The 20,061-nt window shown below is 45.4% G+C and overlaps 1 protein-coding gene across 3 annotated transcripts in view; it reads right to left on the bottom strand.

The window, feature by feature from the left end:
- The window catches only part of TTC23L (tetratricopeptide repeat domain 23 like), a 55,387-nt gene extending 40,031 nt beyond the window's left edge, over positions 1–15,356 (bottom strand). For 2 of the 3 annotated variants that reach the window (XM_059173766.1, XM_059173764.1), the window contains exons 1-4: positions 15,221–15,356; positions 13,715–13,789; positions 10,078–10,258; positions 8,028–8,151 (exon numbers count right to left, since the gene is read on the bottom strand). In XM_059173766.1, the coding sequence (XP_059029749.1) occupies positions 8,028–8,151; positions 10,078–10,258; positions 13,715–13,782 (373 nt within the window). In that variant the 5' untranslated portion in view covers positions 13,783–13,789; positions 15,221–15,356. The other variant, XM_059173765.1, reaches the window with a different exon arrangement.
- Between the last annotated feature and the right edge of the window lie 4,705 nt (positions 15,357–20,061).

Raw genomic sequence — 20,061 nt, 5'->3', positions numbered from 1 at the left:
TGTTTCCCAACCTTTACAAGAGAGAGCTCTTTTTATGTTTCCAAAAAACTCCTTACTTTGTGATATTTTTATGGCATTTCCTACATGAGAAAATTCATGAGGACAGACAGTAGTGTGAATCAGTATCAGTAATCATTTGAAATAGATTTGTAAGAACATGCTCTTCTCATGTAAGGATAACACTGCAAATATGTATACACATGAGACACACACTAACTGTCTCTAGAAGAAGCCCATAGATCTGTGCTCTCATTCCCTAACTCCAAGTCCCACTTCCCCAGCTCCAGTGTCAACTCGGAGAGGCCAAGTCATTTCCCTTGACTTGCCCTTCGCCCAAGCCAAGGACACCTTCTCCCAGCACCAAGAGTGCACCAAGCACAGAGGTCAAAATCAGGCCCTAGTCTGGATGTCTGGAGCCTGAGGTTCAGAAATGACAGGGATGAACTGGAAACTGGGCGCTGGTATCATCCACCAAACATATCAAATCATTTTGCTTTAGTTTCAGATATGATCCCACCACTGACATCTGTCACTCTGTCTCAGGCCAGAAAGAATCTGCTCGGAGATACCCACCCAGTTTTTGGAGATGCTGCTGTCACCTTTGATCATCAACTATTTTTAAGAAGTTCACGTAGACAGCGATTAAAAGCAGGGCCTAGAGCCTGATTTCCCAGATACCGATCTTGCCTTAGCCGCTTCCTACCTGTGGCCTTGAGCAAGTTACTTCATCTATCCGTGCCACCGTTTAGTCACCAGTACAATGGTAATGAAAATACTTTTCTTCCCTGTAGGTTGTTGATAAGGATTAATTTAATTAATTCGTGAAAATTAATTTGTGAAAATTCTTTCATTCCTGTGTGCCGGAATTTTCACAGGAATGAAAGGAGTTTGAGTAGATATCAGCCATCATGATATCATCATCATCATTACTACTACTACTACCACCACTAGGGTCCATTCTCTGAAGCAATTTATCATATTTACCCTGACTCTGGACCTTTGTCATCGAGCTGCTTAGAATCTCCACAAAAGGCCGAGTTCTCACACACAACCTCCTTGCTGGCAAGCATGAATGGTTTCCTGCAGGTCAGATCACCCAGGTGTAATCATTCCCTATAATTCCTGCACCAATTTTGTCCTTTTCAACCAACTGGACAGAGAACATAGGATTCTTATGCTTTTGCAACACTGAGAATAGAGCCCAGGATCCCTAGAAAGTTCCCAGTAATAACAGGCTGACTCATTTACTGCTTCATTAATAATAAGCCACAGACCAGGAGACTGCTTGTCCGTGTCACTATTCTGTCCTTCCTGGACTCGTGGACAACAGTCCGGCACAAGGTGACAAAACACCTTACTGTTTCTGTAGCTGCCCTTGCTCGGCCACTGAAGCACTGGGCTCATTCGAGCCACTGAGTCCCACTTCTGGTGCCTTCCTCTAGTTCGCCAACCAGCAGCCTTTACGCCCTGCTTTGCAAAGGCCCCATGTTCTCTTGTGTTATTGACTCCTGAACCCCATTCCAACAATTGTTCTATTTCTTCAAACTGCCAAACTTTCTCTTGAAAGGGCTCCTTCCTCACTCCTGAAACTGTCTCAGCCTCTCTCTCTTCTAAAATTATCTTCACGTGACTTTTCTGTATTTGCCAGTGACCCTATTCTCCCTCGCTCTTCAATGCACAGTAAGTAGCGCACGCAGTCTGGCCTCCTGGCCTCAGCTCCCCTCCTTCACGCCTGGGATCTGGCTTCTGCTCCCTCCGCTCCGCACAAACTCTTCTGCTGAGGCCCCCAGAGGCCTCCTACTAAATACACTCAGTCACAGCTTCTCAGGCAGATGCCCTGGCCTGCTTGGCTTCTCCTCTTGGCTCCGACGACACTACACCAACTCGGTTCTCCTTTCTGAACCTTCTCGCATTGCTTCTTTGCTAACTCTTTCCGAGGGTTCTTTAACTCCGAGGGTTCCAAGGGTCTGACTTTCCATTTCTTCCTTTTCTCCTCTCTTTCCCTCTCAGAAGTTCTAACAATCCCTAGCATGCCCACCTTAGCTTCCATGCTTGTAATCTTCCATTTCCCCTCCCCAGTTCTGCTCTCGAATATTACTCCATGCTTGTGACACTCCTCCTAGTCCCAAAGTTCTAGTCCCAAATTTCCAAGCACGGAGTAAAAACGTGCTAGTGGATTTCTCTATTGCAATTCAAAGTCACCAAAACCTGCGCCCGCCATTCCTCTCCCCCGTGCCCTCCCACCTTCCTAACCAGTGTCTCTATGGCACCCGCAGGGGGCATGACCTTCATGGTCATTGTTGGGCCTCACTTCTCCTTAACCTCAAATCGAACATCAGGTCCTGCCAATTCTTCCTTCACAGTCTTTTCTATAAAAGGTTATTTGTAAATAGGTAATACATTTCCATGGTTCAAAACTTAAAATTATATGACAAGGTCAATGTTGAAGGGTCTCATGTCCTCTCTTGTTCCCTTCCACTGAAAGGCCCCACTAGATAACTGGTTTTACTTCCGTCTTATGTATCCTTCAGTGTTTCTTTATGTCAATATAAACATAAATTCTCTCCCCTTCTTTCTTACATAAAATAAGGCATATTAAACCCCATACGTATTGTATATTCTCTTTTGCCTGACAATGCATTCCGGAGTTTTTCCCATACTAGTATATGGTGCTTTCCCATGCCCTTGTTAAAGCTGCATAAAGTCTGCTGTGGGTTATTAGTCCTCTGGTGATGGGGACACTGGTCATAAACAATGCTGCAAAGAATGATCTTATCCTGGTTATTTTGTAAGTGTGTACTTAAGAAAAACTCCCAGAAAGATAAAGGATGAACATATCTGTCCTTCCAAGACGCTTAAATCCTTAGCTTCTCACCCATTCCATTTGTGATCAGCCCTGTCACATCTAGATCACCAGATAGCTTCCCTTCCAGCTATCGTTGCAAATTCACCTTTCCGAAAGCACGCTTGGATGTATTCATCTGTCTGCTGGAAAATCGCCAGTCAACCTCCTTGCCTAACAACTAAATCACAAACTGCTTAGCTTGTATGTAAGACCCACCATGGTCTGCCAACCTACCCTCCTTTCCGGGTTCCTCTTAAGAGTCCTGTCCTTGGCCAGACAGCCCGCCCACTGCTTTCTAGATACGCATTGTGCTCTCATCCCTCCAGGCCTTGTTCTTCACCAGAGGTGCTCACCCCTTCTGTCTACCCAAACCCTGCTCCTTCTTTAAAGGCCCTCTTGAATGGCACTTCCCTCCTGAGTCTATCACTTGCCACCTCAGCGAGAAATAATTCCACCCAACTTCCGGAACGTCCTGTATTTAAATCAATCACATGGCATTTGCCTCATTGTGCCTTCTGTCTGTATGTAGCTCACCTCCCACCCGAGGCTGTGACTTCTCTGAAGGCAAAGACTGTGCCTCTGTACGCTCTATTTCCCAAAGTCCCTCAGTAAAACTCACGGAAGAGTGGTTATTGAGAGAAAGCAGCCTTTTGGCTTGACTCGCACTCCCCAGGGCTGGCAGAGGCTCACAAGGAAATGAGGCAAGGAGGTCTGGTGGCCACAAAACACACATACGCACGAGGAGGCAGCAACACGCACAGATGCATGCATCCGTCTACGCAGAAGGCTGGCTCCTAAGTTCTGCAAGTTTTAAAGCAGTTGAGGATCAATGACAAAAAAACTAAGTGGAATTCGGCAAGCACTTCATCCCTTGTGGAGGTTTGTGATTTTTCAAAGCTTGGGTTGTTTTATTCTATGGACCAAAGACTTTAAAAAAAAACTTACAGGGAAAGACTGGATAAGTCTTCTAACTGAAATACGAGGTTTCCCTTACCTATAAAGCATAAGGAATAACACGGAGGACAATGGGAGATGGGAGAGAAGTGAGTTGGGGGAAATCGGAGGGGGAGACAAACCACGAGAGACTATGGACTCTGAGAAACAAACTGAGGGTTTTAGAGGGGAGGGGAGTGGGGGGATGGGTGAGCCTGGTGGTGGGTATTAAGGAGGGCACGGATTGCTTGGAGGATTAGGTGTTATACATAAACAATGAATCTTGGAACACTACATCAAAAACTAATGATGTACTGTATGGTGACTAACCTAATACAATAAAAACTGAAAATAAAAACAACAGAGAAATCCTAAAAAAAAATAAATCAAATAAATTAATAAAGAGGTTATTCTCAAGAAAAGGTCATGATCATAATCTACTCTGGAAAAACTCTATGTTAGGTTTCAGAAAGTCTAGAATTAGGGGCACCTGGGTGGCTCAGTTATTAAGCATCTGCCTTCAGCTGAGGTCATGGTCCCAGAGCCTAGGGATTGAGCCCCACATCGGGCTCCCTGCTCAATGGAGAGCCTGCTTCTCCCTCTCCTTAGCCCATTCCTCTGGCTTGTGCTCTCTATCTCTCTCTACCTCTCTGTCAAATAAATAAATAAAAATCTTTAAAAAAATAAAGTTACTTCACTTCCTCAAAAAAATTTATTTCACAAGAATCCAGGGGTATTGTGGGGTTCCTGGGTGGCTCAGTTGGTTAAGCGACTGCCTTCAGCTCAGGTCATGATCCTGGAGTCCCAGGATTGAGTCCCGATTGGGCTTCCAGCTCCATGGGGAGTCTGCTTCTCCCTCTGACCTTTTCCCCTCTCATGCTCTCTCTCAAATAAGTAAATAAAATTCTTAAAAATAAAGAAAAAAGTGAAAAAAAAAGAGAGAAACAAGAATCCAGGGGTATCTCTTTGTACAAAAATACTGTTCTATGATGTAGGTCCTGTCTCATGAGGATGTTGTTTCTCCCATCTAGAAAAAACAAACAAATCTTCCTGTAAAAGGAAAGCTTTTTTCCGCCTCCAATATACCACCCAAATGGGGTTCTCCATTTGTGTGGCAGGAACAGCTGTGGCTCAGGGAGAAGAGGATGTGCTATGACCTGATCGCCTCTCTGGATCCAACCTGGAATCTAATTGGAAAAGTAAAACTCGGAGTCCGGGTATGACTGTTCATGGAATGGACTGATTTCAGAAGATGAGGGCCAAGCTACCACGCCACTTCCTTCCACAGACCTACCATAATCATCTCTCTCAACACAGGGAGGCAGCCTCTGGCCCGGCCCAGGCTCAGGCAGATGTCCCCCTCAAACAGTGGTGGCGCCGTCCTCTCCAGTTCAAGCTGCCGTCACTGCAAGGCTCAAGTTAAGCAAAAATCCCCTAGATGGTCTCGCTGAATCCGGGCTCTCCTGGGGCCGAAGGAGTATACTTGTCTGTGCCAAATCAAGTAGCCATGATTTGCCAACTGCCAAACCCACTTCTCCGTTCAGCCTTCACGCCATCTGACCTCTCTCTGAAACTGCTGGAACCACACCGCACTTCTTTTTGAAATCCTTTCTCTCCCCTTAGCTGTCCTGACACAGCCCCGCCCGATTCTCCGATTTCCTTCGTTGGCTCTGCTTCCACGGGCTGCCCGATGCTCTCATTCTCCCTCTTCCCTCCTCTGCCCTCTTTCCCTCTCTTTCTACTTTTTCTGATCAAGTGCATCTACTGCTGCAGCCTCAGTTTGCCCCTGTGTATGTGGATCCTCCCAAACTGGCTGTTTTCCCGAGCTCGGGCTCCACTTCCCAGCTGGCTGCCGAGTACCTCACCGTGACGCTCGTGGCCACCTCCCGCAGGCAATGATCCGGCCTGTCTTCTGAGCCCAAACTCAGCAGCTTCTCCTCCCTTCCCCTGTCAGCTGCTCTTCCTCTTAGCTCCCTACTTCAGCTACCCTTCCAGGCCATGCCCTATTCACTTCATCCCTTCCCTCAGCTTCTCACTCCATTCTCCACTACAGGTCACCAGTTCTGCGTGTCATTTCTGCCACATTCCAACCACCATGGCCAATGCCCTCAGCGCCTCTTGTCTGGCAGGATAACGGCCTGAGTGCTTGGCACCTTTAGTCTATCAGTCCAACCCGTCCTCCTGTGTTTCTCCTTCACAACATCAGAGTATGTCACCACCTCACTTAAAACCTTCTAATAACTCCCAAAATTCCTGGATACCTGGGCCCAGATTAACCTTCCAATCCCATTACCAGGCAAGACCAGTCTGTCCTGAGGTGCCTTCTGTCCAACCCTAACCTCATGGGTCCAAAGGGAAACTATAGTGTTCTGTGAGGAGTCTCACAGAGGCCCTCTCAGCTCCCAGTCCTCAGATCAATGCATGTGGAGGCCCAGCGCAGGGTTCTCTACCATTCCCCTTGAAATCTACTTGGTAAACTCATCTTCACGTTTCAAAGACAAGACACGTTACCATCTCTCTGCAGCCTTCCCTGACAGTGGCAGAAGCCCTGATCCGCCTCATTTGCTTCCCCAGAATTGTGTTCCTGCCTCTACGATCATCTGTCCCTGCCTACTACAGGATCCCGTGTCTCCAGAGGGCAGGGACTGGTAGTGCTCACTCACACATCACGAGTGTCCAGCACTGTGCCACCAGACTTCTCATAGGAGCTCTCGAAGTGCTCCAATGGCACAAAGCTAAATTTGTACTCTTATGAAGGCAGCAAGTTTGAAACAGAGAAATTCCAAATGAAGAATAACGTAGCTCCATTCAAAGGTTTTCTTTTGCTGAAGGCCTTCCTGACGTCCCTTAAGTCTCACAGATAAGTGGTTGCCTGTTCCGCCAGGAAGGGAGGACTCTCTCCTCCCCTTAGCCATGTCAGCCTTCTCTCAGAATACAACAGATGTGTTCTTAAGGCCTGAAAGAGCCCCGCTGTGACCTCCCTGTGGCCCACTGCTTCACCGTCCCCAACGTCAACCACTCATGGGCTCAATAGCCAAATGAATCTAAAATTTCATTAGAAACATGAGCTCAAAAGGTCCCAAGGAGCCCTAAGCAAGAACACACATTCTGAAGTTAACAGATTTAATTAACAATAAATTGAATTCCATTTTAACTTTTTCAAAAGCTCCAATTTCGGCTATCTAGGCTCCTGATGGCCTAGGTACACTGGTTCTCTTCCCGTAGCCCTCAAAACCATCTCAGCCCTTAAATTACTTCCTTGTTAGGTAAGCTAGGCCCCACCTGAAGACCCAGGTCCAAGGGATACTTGAAAAAGTCCCAGGCCAGTGGCTCAGTTCTGTCAAGCAGTGACACCTGCTGATCCATACTGTGCACCAGAGACTGTGTTCGCTATCGGGAAGACCTAGTCCCTGCTCCCAGGGAGCTTCTGTTTCAGAGACACAAACATGTAAACAAAGCAGATATGAATGTGTACAAAGAGATCTGTGGTAGGAGGGTATGCAGTCCGTGTGGGATGGCATGGCTGGCCACGGGGCACAAAGCCCTGTGCTGACCCTGTCCTTGGCTCCAAAACATGTTCGTGCCTCTATCAGTCTGAACAAGTACTTATGGAGCCTCTACTGCCATGTTCCTGCCCTCGTGGATCTTACACTTGGGTCTGTTTTAGCAAATGCATCCCCATCTTGTTCTTCCGTACAGTGTACCTTCCAGAAAGCACCATTTCTCTAGGAAGAGGGCTTGCTCTTTTCCTCAGCTAGACCTTCCAGGAACTTGAGTTCTGTCCACGGAATTCAGGTCCTGTTACTGGGGCACTCAGGTCCTGATACAGGCACTCACCTTGATGCTGAGTGTCCACACCTGCCTGTCCTTTCCCTGTGGACCTGGGGCTGGAACTTCTGATATCGTCCCTAGCCCACTGTGTCTCTGTGGCCTCATGTACACATGTACACTATGGACAATAACATTATCTTCCTCCATGGGATATTATAAGGACTAAATGAGACTGGCTTGGAACAGGCTAAGTACTCAATAAATCACCTATCACCATTACCTTTATTTCTAAGATCCCTGCCACACTGCCTGCCTCATCCACGGACTTTCCCGCCTTTTGCTGAGGCGTGAGTTGGGGGCAGGAAGGGCTCTCCCCTACGTCTCCCGCCCCTGCCATCCCCACCCCACCATGCTTGTAGGTTGGGCAGTCTGGCTCTCGAGGCCTGGTCCACCACACCCAGCGGGGGGAACCACGTACCTCTCAGTGTCAGGTAGCCATAAGCCAGGCTGGCCACGGCCTGTGCACATTTCCAGTGTTCTTCCCCAAAAATAATCCGAGAAAGGATGACACAGCGTATCAGCTCCTTGTTTGCTTGGGTATTCTGCAGAGAGCAAAGACATCATTATGCTTTTTGGAAAGGAAAGAAAGCTCTAGCCCAGGCTCTTCTCACGGGAATATAGGACTGAATTGACCTTTTGTCATTTTCTCTTCTCTCCCCTTCCCATCCCTTGACCCATCCAGCAAGGCCTGGTGGCTGTCCCTTATTCCCAGGCCCTCACACTAAGCTCTGCTCCTCGCTTCTGCCACGAGTACATGGTTCAGAGCGCCCTACCTTCCACAGGGCTGACCAAAACGGCCGTTCCCAACTGCTCCCACTCTTGCCCCTCCCCCAGTCTACTCAACCTCATAGCCACGGGGACTTCTTTTAACCTTTTATTGTGAAAAACTTTAGGAATATACAAAAATAGCATGAAGAAGGGCTCCCTTAGTTTCATGAGGTATCCACTCATGGTCAATTTTGTTTCCTATCTACCCTCCTCATCTACCCACCCTCTCTATTATTTTGAAGACAAATCAGATATCAAATCATTTCATATCCCATAAGTGTCTCCCAAAGACATGGACTTAGCCTTATAACTGGAAAACCACTCTCACCAAATACTAACAATAATTCTGTCATGTTCAGTATCTACTCTCATAAGTCTAATAATTACCTCATAATTTTTTTTTTTTTACAGTCCACCTGTCCCTGCACTGACATCAGTCTCCTGAATCCTTTTCCATCTGTAGGTTCCACCTCCATCTAGTCATTATTCAAACTGGCCGAGGACTTGTCAAGCCTTAAAAACGCTCAGTTGTCCTCTATGGCAGATGGTACTTCTCTGTTTCTAAAAGCAAACGTTCTAGCCTGGCTCTGTGAAATATGAATGGGTACAGGCCAAGACAACTGTCTTCTCAAGGCCTCTGGACGATTTACAAAAGTACATTTATAGATCTACCCAACAGGGTAGATCTACCCAAGAGGGGTATCAGCTTCTATCATCTGCCTGTGAGGTGTCTCCTGGACTTTCCCAAAGCCATCTACACACCTTTTCTCCACACCTGACTTTAAGCTCATTTTCCCCTGGCCAGGAAGTCAGTGTATGAATTCCTCAGTGGATGAATCACGCTCCGGGAGCGTGTTGGTGCCTGTGTTCTAAAAATGATGGCCACTGTCATCCTGTCTCAGGCTCCTGGATTTTGAACATTCTGATCTTGTTCTTCTGTACAGAGTTAAGAGCACTTGCTCTGAGGTCCAAGTTACCAAGTCTCTGCCTCACTCTAAGAAATGCACCCCTGGACCTCTGCTGCTACATCCCCTTTCCGGTGGTTTAGTTTGCTTAGGAGTCCACTGAACCCCTGGCATCCAAGCCTGGGCCTCAGCTTGGCTGCCCTTGTTTTCAGTCTCCTGCCTCACTATCCTGGCCTTCCTGTTACCCCAAAAATCTCATTCTGAAGCCTCTCAGGAGAAATTTTTTTTTAAAGTTTTTTTAATTAAAGGTAATCAAGGGGTGCCTGGGTGGCTCAGGTACATAGGGCGTCTGCCTTTGGCTCAGGTCATGATTCCCTGGTCCTGGGATCAAACCCCATGTCAGGCTCCCCGGTCAGCGGGAAGCCTGCTTCCCCCTCACCCACTCCTCCTGCTTGTGTTCTCTTTCTCACTGTCTCTCTCTCTGTCCGAAAAACAAATAAAATCTCTTTTAAAAAATGAAAGGTAATCAAACATCAACACAAAAAACAAAATATACATTTTCAGTTTAAAGCCAGGAGCACAAACCCTCCATGGAAGAAAGCAGAGTGAGCCAGGTGTGGAACCCAAGGGCAGGGGGGCTCCCCCACTATGCTCTGCCTTGTTCCCTTCCACTTACAAAGAAATACAATAACTTCCCTTACTTTGAGTCCTTCAATGTTCACTGAAGGCAGAGCTTCTGTCTTCGTGGACATATTTTTAAAAGGAAACTAAAACCTCGTGGGGTTTTTGTTTTACCATCTTTTTCTTAATCAGCTGAGCTATTTTCTTCTGGGATTGGGCTAATTTCTCTTTAGGAAGAGACATGCAGCCTACAGCGTTCGCCTCGGCTGTAGTGTCTTCTTCACTCTCTCCAGACCCGCTAGAGGAACACAATTCGTCTCTTTGCTGGTATGCTGGGATCTTGGCTTGCTGGGACCTGTAGATACCAGAGAGATGTGGATTCAGATTTGACCTCTGAGTATCTCAAAGCAGGGGGGTAGGGATATGTGCTCTAACAGAAACTTGAAGGAATAAAGTCTGGAGATAAGTTCACGTTCCCCTTTGAAGCTCAGAATCAGGACAGCAATGTGTGATTCAGATGAAACATTTGTTAAACCACCCACTTCCCTCAGAGTCCCAGCTCTGCTACTTACTAACCACATGACCCTAAGCAAGTTATTATTTGTTTCTTTGTAAAATAAGGTCAATCAGAGAAGGTGACTGGATTAAATCAGATGATACTCATAAATCACTTAGCTATTTAGTAGGTACTATTTTAATATTAGCACTTTTATTTTATTAGCTCCATGACTGGGTTTCTTCTTCTACAAAACAAAGGTGTTGAATTGGAAGATCTCAAAGATCTTTTACATTCTAAAATTCTGATCCAATCCAGGAAAGAAAATCAATATAATGAAATAATGGGAAGGGAATTAATAGTTTGAGGCTAGACTTCACTGTCATCTTTCATGTTTCTTATAAGTAGTGGCTAACTAAAGAGGATATGGTCCCAACAAGGAGAGGAGAGGGAACCCCACAGGTCAAGAATAGATTCCAAAGCAAAATGGCCTTCCCATCTGTATTAGAAATAAATGTATTGAAAAAGAGCTGAGTGGCTGAAAATCTACCCCCACACACACTTGTTTCCCTCCCTCCTACCTCTCTCCTTCCCTCCCACCCCCTCATCCCCCTCCCCTCTCTCCTTCCTGCCCCCTCTCCTGTCTCACATACACAATGTAGATCTCTGACTTTGATGCTGAACATGACTATGAACGGGTAATTGGAACTGGCAAAGATAAAAGTCAAAGGAGGTAATCTTACAGAAAAAAAGGCATAACCATGTCTTAACATCACCAGAAAAATCAAAGTGATCCCGAAAAAATAGAATTCTGAAATCTTAAAGAGTGGCAACAGAATGTTTAATTAATTATAAACAAGTCTTCCAAATGAATCACCTTTGTATACACAATTTTAAAAGTTATACGACTTTTAAAAGTTCAACCACTACATAGTTTTAAGAATAATATTTATTTCCCTTTTCCACTGATTAGATAAGTAATAGATGTTTACTGTAAAAAGAAAAAAAAAAAGAAGCAGAAAAACAAATGTCAAGTGTAATCTTTTACGCTAGGTTTGAAAAATGACATGTTAATATCCATTCAGAGTTCCTGTTCTAAATAACCTACCCAGAGGCACATGAGCAAACTGGGTCACATGGAAGGGAAGCAACACTTCTCCAGGCCCAGAAACCTGCCCACAAACAGAAGTGTGCTTTCAGAAGACATGCAAACTCAGTGGAAAAGCCAGAGAACATGGCGGATGCAAGGCAATCAGAAGGTGGGTGCTAAGCTTGCCTCCTTTCCACCTGGCGAATTCCATGCTCCCAACTCAGATGTCACCTCTGCTGGAGTCCCGTACTAGAGTAGCAAAGTAGAGACACCCTGCAAAGGACTTGCAGAAATGTCCTCCAAACTTCTACTACAGTGCAAATCACGTTATAGTCACATGTTCAAAATTCATTCGTTTTGTTTCTGAGTCATCCTTGACTCTGGAAAATAATCTCTACTAGGGCTGGGACTAAATCTCATTTGTTCCTGAAACCCTGATATCTGCCTTACCATAAAAATAAATAATGGCTCATTAAATGCACAGATGAATGAAAAAAGAAAACACAGTCTTTAGAACACTTGAAAAATACTGAAGATAGAGGGAATCTGTGGCAACAGATCCTGAGTCAAGAAAACTAACACAAACTTGAGTCCCTCAATAGAAGATTTTGCCTAGGCTTCATATTTCATAGACCTGAAACAGAAGTTCAATCTCCTGGGATCACCAAGGACTGCCAATCATGGATCTTAAAAATTATAAGCCCTAAATATTTTAAGTTCAGGCTTCGATAAATTAAGCTGACTCCAAAGGCAGGAGCTTCAACAGCAGCAACCTCGAAAGAAGGAGAAACATTGAGGTCTTGACTACTGACTTGAGAATGCAAAGCCCTAAACTAGCTTTGAACCTCTTGTCATGAAAGATAAGAAAGGTAACTGGAGAATACTGACCAGTCAGCTCACGTGAAAGATAAAATAATAGAATAAAAAGAATAGGCAGGTTGAATGAAGGTCTGTCTTGCCAGGTTTATAACTTATTCTTATAATGCCATCATAAATATGAATTCAGACTAGTAATATCAAGTATGAATTATCCGATTACTTATAAGATACCCTACATGAACACCACTTCTTAACCTCAGGATATTTTATGAGGTGGTACAAAATTACTAAAACGTAACCACTAGTCACACGTGGCTATTACGCACATGAAATGCGGCTAATCTGAAATGAGATATGCTATAAGTATAAAATACATACTGAATTTCAAAGACTTAGAAGAAGAAAAAAATAAATATTTCACTACTTGTTTTATAAAATATTACAGATATTTCAAGATAAATATAGTATTAAAATTCAATCTACCTATTTCTTTTTTATTTTTTACTATGGCTCCTGGAAAACTTAAATTACATATGTGGCTCGCATTTGTGACTTGCATTATATTTCTATTTGATAACACTGGTATAGATCAATCATTCTCAACCAAGGGTGATATTGCCCCCAGGGGGCATTTGGCAATGTCTGGAGACATCTTAGTTTGTCATTACTGGGACAGTGCTACTGGCATCTACTGGGTAGAGACCAGAAATGCTGCTAAGCATCCGACAATACATACATCAGCTTTCTACAACAAAGAGTTAGCCAACCGAAAATGTCAACAGTGCCAAGGTTGGTATAGAAAAAACCCGGGTATAGAAAAATGGTTAAAGAATTGACTCTGCAATCCGGGTATGCAGTTTGAATCACTAGCTGTGGGATTTGGGGTCAATTACTTAACCTTTTTCTGATTCATACTCCTTATTTACAAAATTATAATAGTATAATAGTACTACCGGTACAGAGAAATTGGGGCAATTAGATAACTTAATACGTCAGTACTTTGAACAGTGCTGGGCACATAGTATTTGCTCAGTAAGTAAGTAATAGCTATTATGTGAAAGTTTCAGTTTATTATCGCCTATTTCATGAAACAATTTTAATTTCCTCATTATCTTTATTGTAGTTAATTCTCCATGACTTCATCATTCTTGTTATAATTAACCTATCTATAAAAAATAAAAATTCCCTTCGGCTGGGAAAAACAATTATGTTCCTTCTTGCATGGCTTGCATGAGTACAAATGGATCACATAGCAGAATTGTTAATTAAACCACACCACAGAAGCTCAAATTCCTCTTCAATGTAATATGCATGCAAAGCTCCGTAGCCCAGGTTTGCCTTAAGTGGGAGGTCCTAGTATTCCAGGCCAGTAACTGTGGGTGATGTCAAGCTTCTGTGGTACTTACAGGTGGAAGCAGAAGTCCCAGTCGGTGTCATTGCTGACAGTTGGAATGCGGATGGGGCTGGCTTTCATCTTCTTACTGCCAAGAACCACAAGTCAGAGTGGCTTTAGGGAAAAAAAGACTTAGAAGTCTATTTTCTCTCTGTAGGAGGCTATTAACATTAAATTGAAACTGCCCAAATATATAACCCATCTGAAATAAATAAACAGACTTTCCACTCATGTACAGAGATACCTAGAAGGCAGAAATTAAAGGCATTTGTCATATTAAAAGTCTGAATTAAATTTCTTTCTCCTAATTCCTATTCCTGTACCTCCAAAATCCTTGACTTTTTGCTGTTGTTGTTGTTGTTGTTGTTTTTTACCCCCTGAAAGCCACTATATTTACAAATCCCGATTCATCAAGACTATGTTCTCCTGGGGCATCTGGGTGGCTCAGTGGGTTAAAACCTCTGCCTTTGGCTCAGGTCATGATCTCGGGGTCCTGGGATGGAGCCTGGCATCAGGCTCTCTGCTCAGCGGGGAGCCTGCTTCCTCCTCTCTTTGCCTGCCTCTCTGCCTACTTGTGACCTGTCTGCCAGATGAATAAATGAGATCTTTGGGGGGGGGGGGATACGTTCTCCTACTCAAGTCGGATATTGTTTCTGCCAGATAGAACCAAGGAAAGCAACCAGTTCGAAGCATCAAATGAACGATATCAGTAAATTCTCCCTGTCCCTAGGGCCATCCCACTATTAATAAGAAGTCCTAGTTAAGGAACATACATGCGTCTATTTGGGTATTGTCCATAGCTGATGGGGGAAATGACTGAAACCTCAGGACAAAAATCTTATTTATAATTATTTGCGAAATTCAGTTCTCACAGCTCTCCCTATCACTTAAATCAAATTTAAACCAAATGCATAGTTATGTACTGACCATCAACACCCACCAAGTCGCTCTTCATCTCACCCTGCAGAATCATTTCCACCTGAGCGCTCAGTAGCTCTTACACAGGCTCCAGAACATCCACAATCCAAACACCAGAAGATTAATTTCTCTTTCTAATCTCTACTTTAAAAATTATGGCCAGGGATGCCTGGGTGGCTCAGTGGGCTAAGCCTCTGCCTTTGGCTAAGGTCATAATCTCAGGGTCCTGGGATCCAGCCCCCCGCATCAGGCTCTCTGCTCAGCGGGGAGCCTGCTTCCTTCTCTCTCCGCCTACTTGTGATCTCTCTGTCAAATAAATAAAATCTTTAAAACAAAACAAAACAAAACAAAAAAACCTATGGCCAGGGCTAGTAGTTTTGCGTTCTCAATCTCCTAAATTCTGTTCTATAACATGCCATATGGCCCTGAATAAATTATAACAACAAACTCTGGCCCCTCTCTCAAATGCACATCGCTTCCTTCTTCCTTTCCCCGCAACTTCGTAAACCCAGACGCCACATGCTGAGCCCCAGGCGAGCATCCCGAGGCTTCTGTCTTGAGGGTGGTGCCTTCGCCACAGAGGGTCCAACTGGAAACGCACCCGCGGGGAGCAGCGACGCATCCGGTGGGCCGCCCCCGTGGCCGAGGGCAGAGAAGCCACGCCCCGGAACTAGCCTTCCGTCCCCCTCAGCCGAGAGCTCGGCTTCCTCGCGCGGCGTCCGCGTCCTGGCTTCAGCGTCCTTCGTTCAGGGCGCCGCCGCACAGGTGCGTGGCGGAAGCGAGGCTCTCTGCGCGGTAGGCCTGGCGCGCCGGCAGCCCAGGTTCCGGCTCGGGAGACAATGGGGTTGCCATGGGAACGGAACGCCGCCGGCAGAGTCGGGAGCGTCGGCGCCAGTAGCCATGGCGACGCGGGGCACTTCCGGACCGGAAAATTCCGGGCCGCTCCCGGGCACTTCCGCCGCACCCTAGGCTTTACGGTCTCCGCGAGCGGGAGGCGCGCACCGTGGAGCTCGTCCCCAAGCTTCCTTTTGCTGCGGTTGCGTCGTCCGCTGCTGTTTTTCTGAAAGGGACTTTAGCTTTCAGGCACGAAGATGCAAGAAGAGGAGCGAAATCCCGTCTCAAGATAGAAGAGGGCGCTGGGCTCCACGACCCCGCTTACGTAAAGCTGCTGCGTACGGGACTAAATGGGCGCCCCTTTCGGCGCCCCTTCGCGCACTCTGCATCCCCGAAGTCCCCCCAGGTGCTCTGGCTCTCCAGACTGGAGAGGAAAGGCCCCGAGGTAACTGTTGATGGTGTCAGCACCGTCTATGTTGCCTCTCCTGGTAAGATCTGAACGATGCTTGATCAGGAAAGTGGAGTGCAGGAAATGAATGGTTTGAGCAGTGGGCCCCTAATTCAGCTGCTGATTAGCAGTTCCAGCAATATTCTCGGGGGGTGGGGCACATTGGGCAAACAACAGATAGCCCTAATTTTTGCAGCATGTATTCTTAGACCATTCCTCTTCAGCAGCCTGAAATACACCATGATGATAATTCAAATCTGACGGGTGCAGGGCCGTTGGGGCCAGTACCCAAACCAACAGTACCAGCTCTGCAGCAGTACCAAACCAACAGTACCAGCCCAAGGGTGTTATCACAAACCCTACAGTGAACGAGGGCCCTTTGACAAGTCAAATTGAAGATGGTATGCCCTTGTTAAAAGGAAAAAAAAAAAAAAAGTAGGCTCGGTAGAGAGAGAAGGAAAATATTTGCTAAGAACTTGAAAGGTGGTGTTTACATTTGTTGTTTGTTCTTTTCAGTTCCAGGTTGAAGTTTAATTGCTCTTGATCCAAGACTGCCAAGATAGATTTTCTGCAGTTAGGTTGGAAGAGCTATTTAAATGAGTTTGTTTAAATATCTCTCAAGTGAAACCTGAAGGGCATTGTAACTTATAGTTTAAATCTGTACCCTCAAGATCCTGCACCAAAATTTTAGAAAGATCCCGCCCTCTTTATTTTGTTTCCTAAGAGAACTCCCAGCGTGGAACAAAGGTGAGAGCCATGAGCTCCACTTCAAGATTGCAGGGCTCTGGTTTTGACTCCATGTGGCCTGGGCCAAATCACAGCTCTGGAGTCTCAGTTTTCTTGCCCAGACAATGAGAGTGTTTGTTACCACTTGTTTTCCCCAACCCCTCCCAGTCCCCAGGATTCTGTGCGGCAAACCGCAGATTTTTGTGAGTATGAACGGTATTTAACACATATGGGGATAAAAAGGAAGAGCTGGTTTCCTTTTCCCTAACACTGATTCCCCCTTAACCTTGTTAAGTTGGTCTTCATCACACTGAAAAGTTTTAATGTTCTCATTTTAGGAATTGGCTAGGAGGTTTTTTTCTAAGTATATGAAACGTAACTTTTGGTTCCTGAACACCAGCTTCTACCCATCACTGCGAAGTGAGGTAACAGGACAAGCCCTGAATTCCCATTCTAAAAATGAGTCTGGTTTCACCTCCATTTAATTAGCTTTGACCTTGGGGAACCTGGGTAGCTCAGTTGGCGTTTGCCCTTGACAGAGTCCAGGGTTCGAGCCCCACTTCAGGCTCCCTGCTCAGTGGGAAGTCATCGTCTCCCTCTGACCCTCCTCCCTCTCGTGCTCACTCCCTCTCTCAAATAAATAAATAAAATCTTTAAAAAATAATAATAATTAGCTTTGACCAGAAGCAATTCACCTGTAAAATTAGAAGTCAGATTAAAAAAAAAAAAAAGTTAAACTCTTAGAGTTCCAAACCTGTGTGCTGTTTTTTTTCCTTGCCTTGCCGTCTTCACCCTGTCCCCAGATACAAACCTTAGTTACAGGTAAATGTGCTCTAGGTTTGTTCAGTAACTCTGGAATGGGATGCTGGTAATCTGGGTGGACATTGCCTTTATAGTGTGTTCCCTCACAATTCCTCACTTGATCCTGAGGTAGAAGAAGGCAAGCACTGCTGTTGCAGAATCGCATAGGGGAAGCATGCGTACAGGGTACTTCTAGATTCTTCCATCCCCAAATAAACTGTGATTAACTCCAAATTATTTTAACTCCAAGAACTGTGAAACTTAAGGACAAGGAAACCAAATAAACTTTACTTTGGACTATATAATTTCTTAAAACACATTTTCTGTCCTCTTAAGACAAGGTTAGATACCTTACTTCTGAGTTCCCATACTACCACCTGCACAATCTCATCTTGATGGTCACAATTATAAACTTTAAAAAAAAAAGTTTTTCTTTTTTTAATATTTTATTTACTTGACAGAGACAGTGAGAGAGGGAATACAAGCAAGGGGAGCGGGAAAGGAAGAAGCAGGCTTCCTGCTGGGCAGGAAGCCCGATGCAATGGGGGGGGGGGGGGCTTGATCCCAGGACCTGGGGATCATGACCTGAGCTGGAAGCAGATGCTTAATGACTGAGCCACCCCAGGCACCTTCTCTGTGAGTTTCCCACACTCCCCATGCATCTGTCCTTCCATCCTGGAAAAATGCACGTTGAAGAAGACCTGCTACTTGCCCAGTACTGTTCTAAGTGTTAGGGAAGCAATAGTGAACAGACAAACATTTTGCTCTTCTGGAGCTTCTATTCTAGGTGAAGAAAGACAGGACTACTAGTAAATAGTCTGATGTCTCTCCAAGTTAGAAAAAGGCACAGAGCTTGGGAAATAGGCAACAACTTTGTGTGAATTAGAAAAAAAAAAGGTGACCCTCTTCCTCTAGCCAGACCCAGGCCCCCTGCTAAGCAGTAAAGCTATGGGAACAGAGGGTGGGCTGGGTTTTAGGACTCCCTTTTAGGACTTTCTCAGCGGGGTAAACCACCTTATTTGGAAGTAACAAATTATATGGAGAAAAACAAAGCCAGATAAAGGATCTAGAAAGTATAGGGTATGCTAGCTTCTACAGTGTAGTTAAGGAAGTCTTCTCTGACAAGTTGGTATTGAGTAAATAAAAGGAGCAACCAATACAAATGTCAGGTTTAAGAGCATTCTAAGATAACAGCAAGTACAAAGGCTGTGAGACAGGAGCAAGTTTGGTGGGTTCAAGGAAAAGCAAAAGGGGCAATTAAGAATGAGGAGACAGAAGAATGGGTCAGCAAAACAGCAAAGTGTGCAGGGCTCTATAGGCAATCCCTTCATCTAAATATCCACCCACCCACCCATGAAGACTGAATACCTACTGGGTAGTGGGCCGTGTCTGATCAGTTGTGAACTCCTTGTGGGCGGTAGTGGTTATGATTTACCCTTGAGATTTTAGCATTCAGCACAGTGTCTGGCTTATTATCAATGTTCACTAACACTTAAGAAACTTGCAACCATCTTCAGGAACGCTCCAGTAGCAGAGAATCTGGCCCCTTAGTGTGTCTATCTGTTAGGAAACAGGAGTTGCTGTCATAACCAATGACCACAAACTTCTGTGGCTTAAAACAACACAAGTTTACTATGTCCTAGTTCTGGAGGTCGGAAGTCTGTGATGGCTGTCCCTGGGCCAGAGACAAGATGTGGGCAAGGCTGATTCTTTCTAGAGGCTTTCGGGGTGGGAAGGGGGTTGTTTTCTTGCCTTTTCTGGCTTCGAGACCACGTGCGTTCTTGCTTTGTGGCCTCATTTTCCATCTTCAGATCTAGCAGTGTGGCATCTTTAAGTCTCTTGACTCCTCTTGCTTTAACAGATAAATACACTGTTAACACCGCCTTTCAGTGTATTTAACCTGACTTGATTTCCTTAGGTTTAAAAACATCCGGAAGTGACGTAGGGAGCACTTCCTATCTATCCTTCTGTTCAGAAGCTCCCATTATTTGGCGGGGTCTCGCTCCTTTCTCTCCCATACACATTCCCATTTGTAATCCAGTACATCCCCTCTCAGTACTTGAATATCCTGTTTCTTCCCATCTGGGGACTTGGTTTATAATGAACGTGTGGGAGTGTCTTCCCTCCACTCACCTCTTTCTCTTGGGGACTAACTCTTCAGAGGAGCCTCTCCATCTGCTGGAACCCCCATCAATTGCTCTCTCAACGCAGGGGCTCTAGTGGCCTACTTCCCACAACCATTACCGATGAGCTCCTGTCCTTGGACTGTTTCACAGATGGGCAACTCTCATGCTTGAGTTCTTGGCCCTGAGCGGAGCATAAATTGCTCCTCCGAATGCCTTGGTCTGTTGCTTTGCCCAGCAACCCTCTCTTTGCCTTGCAGTTGACCTTTTAACTTTGCTCACAAAGCAGCACCCCAGTCTTTGCTGCAGAGTCTGTGCTGCTGTCAGCACCCTGCATTCCAGCTCTGCCACGTTGCATGGGGTTGTGCTGACATGTTCTGCGAGCATTTCCCCCCCACACAGCATGTCATGTGTTTATCAGAAGATGGGTGGGTTTAATTATTAAAGGCTTTGCAGTCTGTCTTCAAGTTTATTTAAGGAAAACAAATAGATGAGTCTTATTCCACCAAT

Source organism: Mustela lutreola, chromosome 5 (genome assembly GCF_030435805.1).
Source record: "Mustela lutreola isolate mMusLut2 chromosome 5, mMusLut2.pri, whole genome shotgun sequence".
Lineage (NCBI taxonomy): Eukaryota > Metazoa > Chordata > Mammalia > Carnivora > Mustelidae > Mustela > Mustela lutreola.
This window is presented reverse-complemented; position numbering and strand designations above follow the sequence as displayed.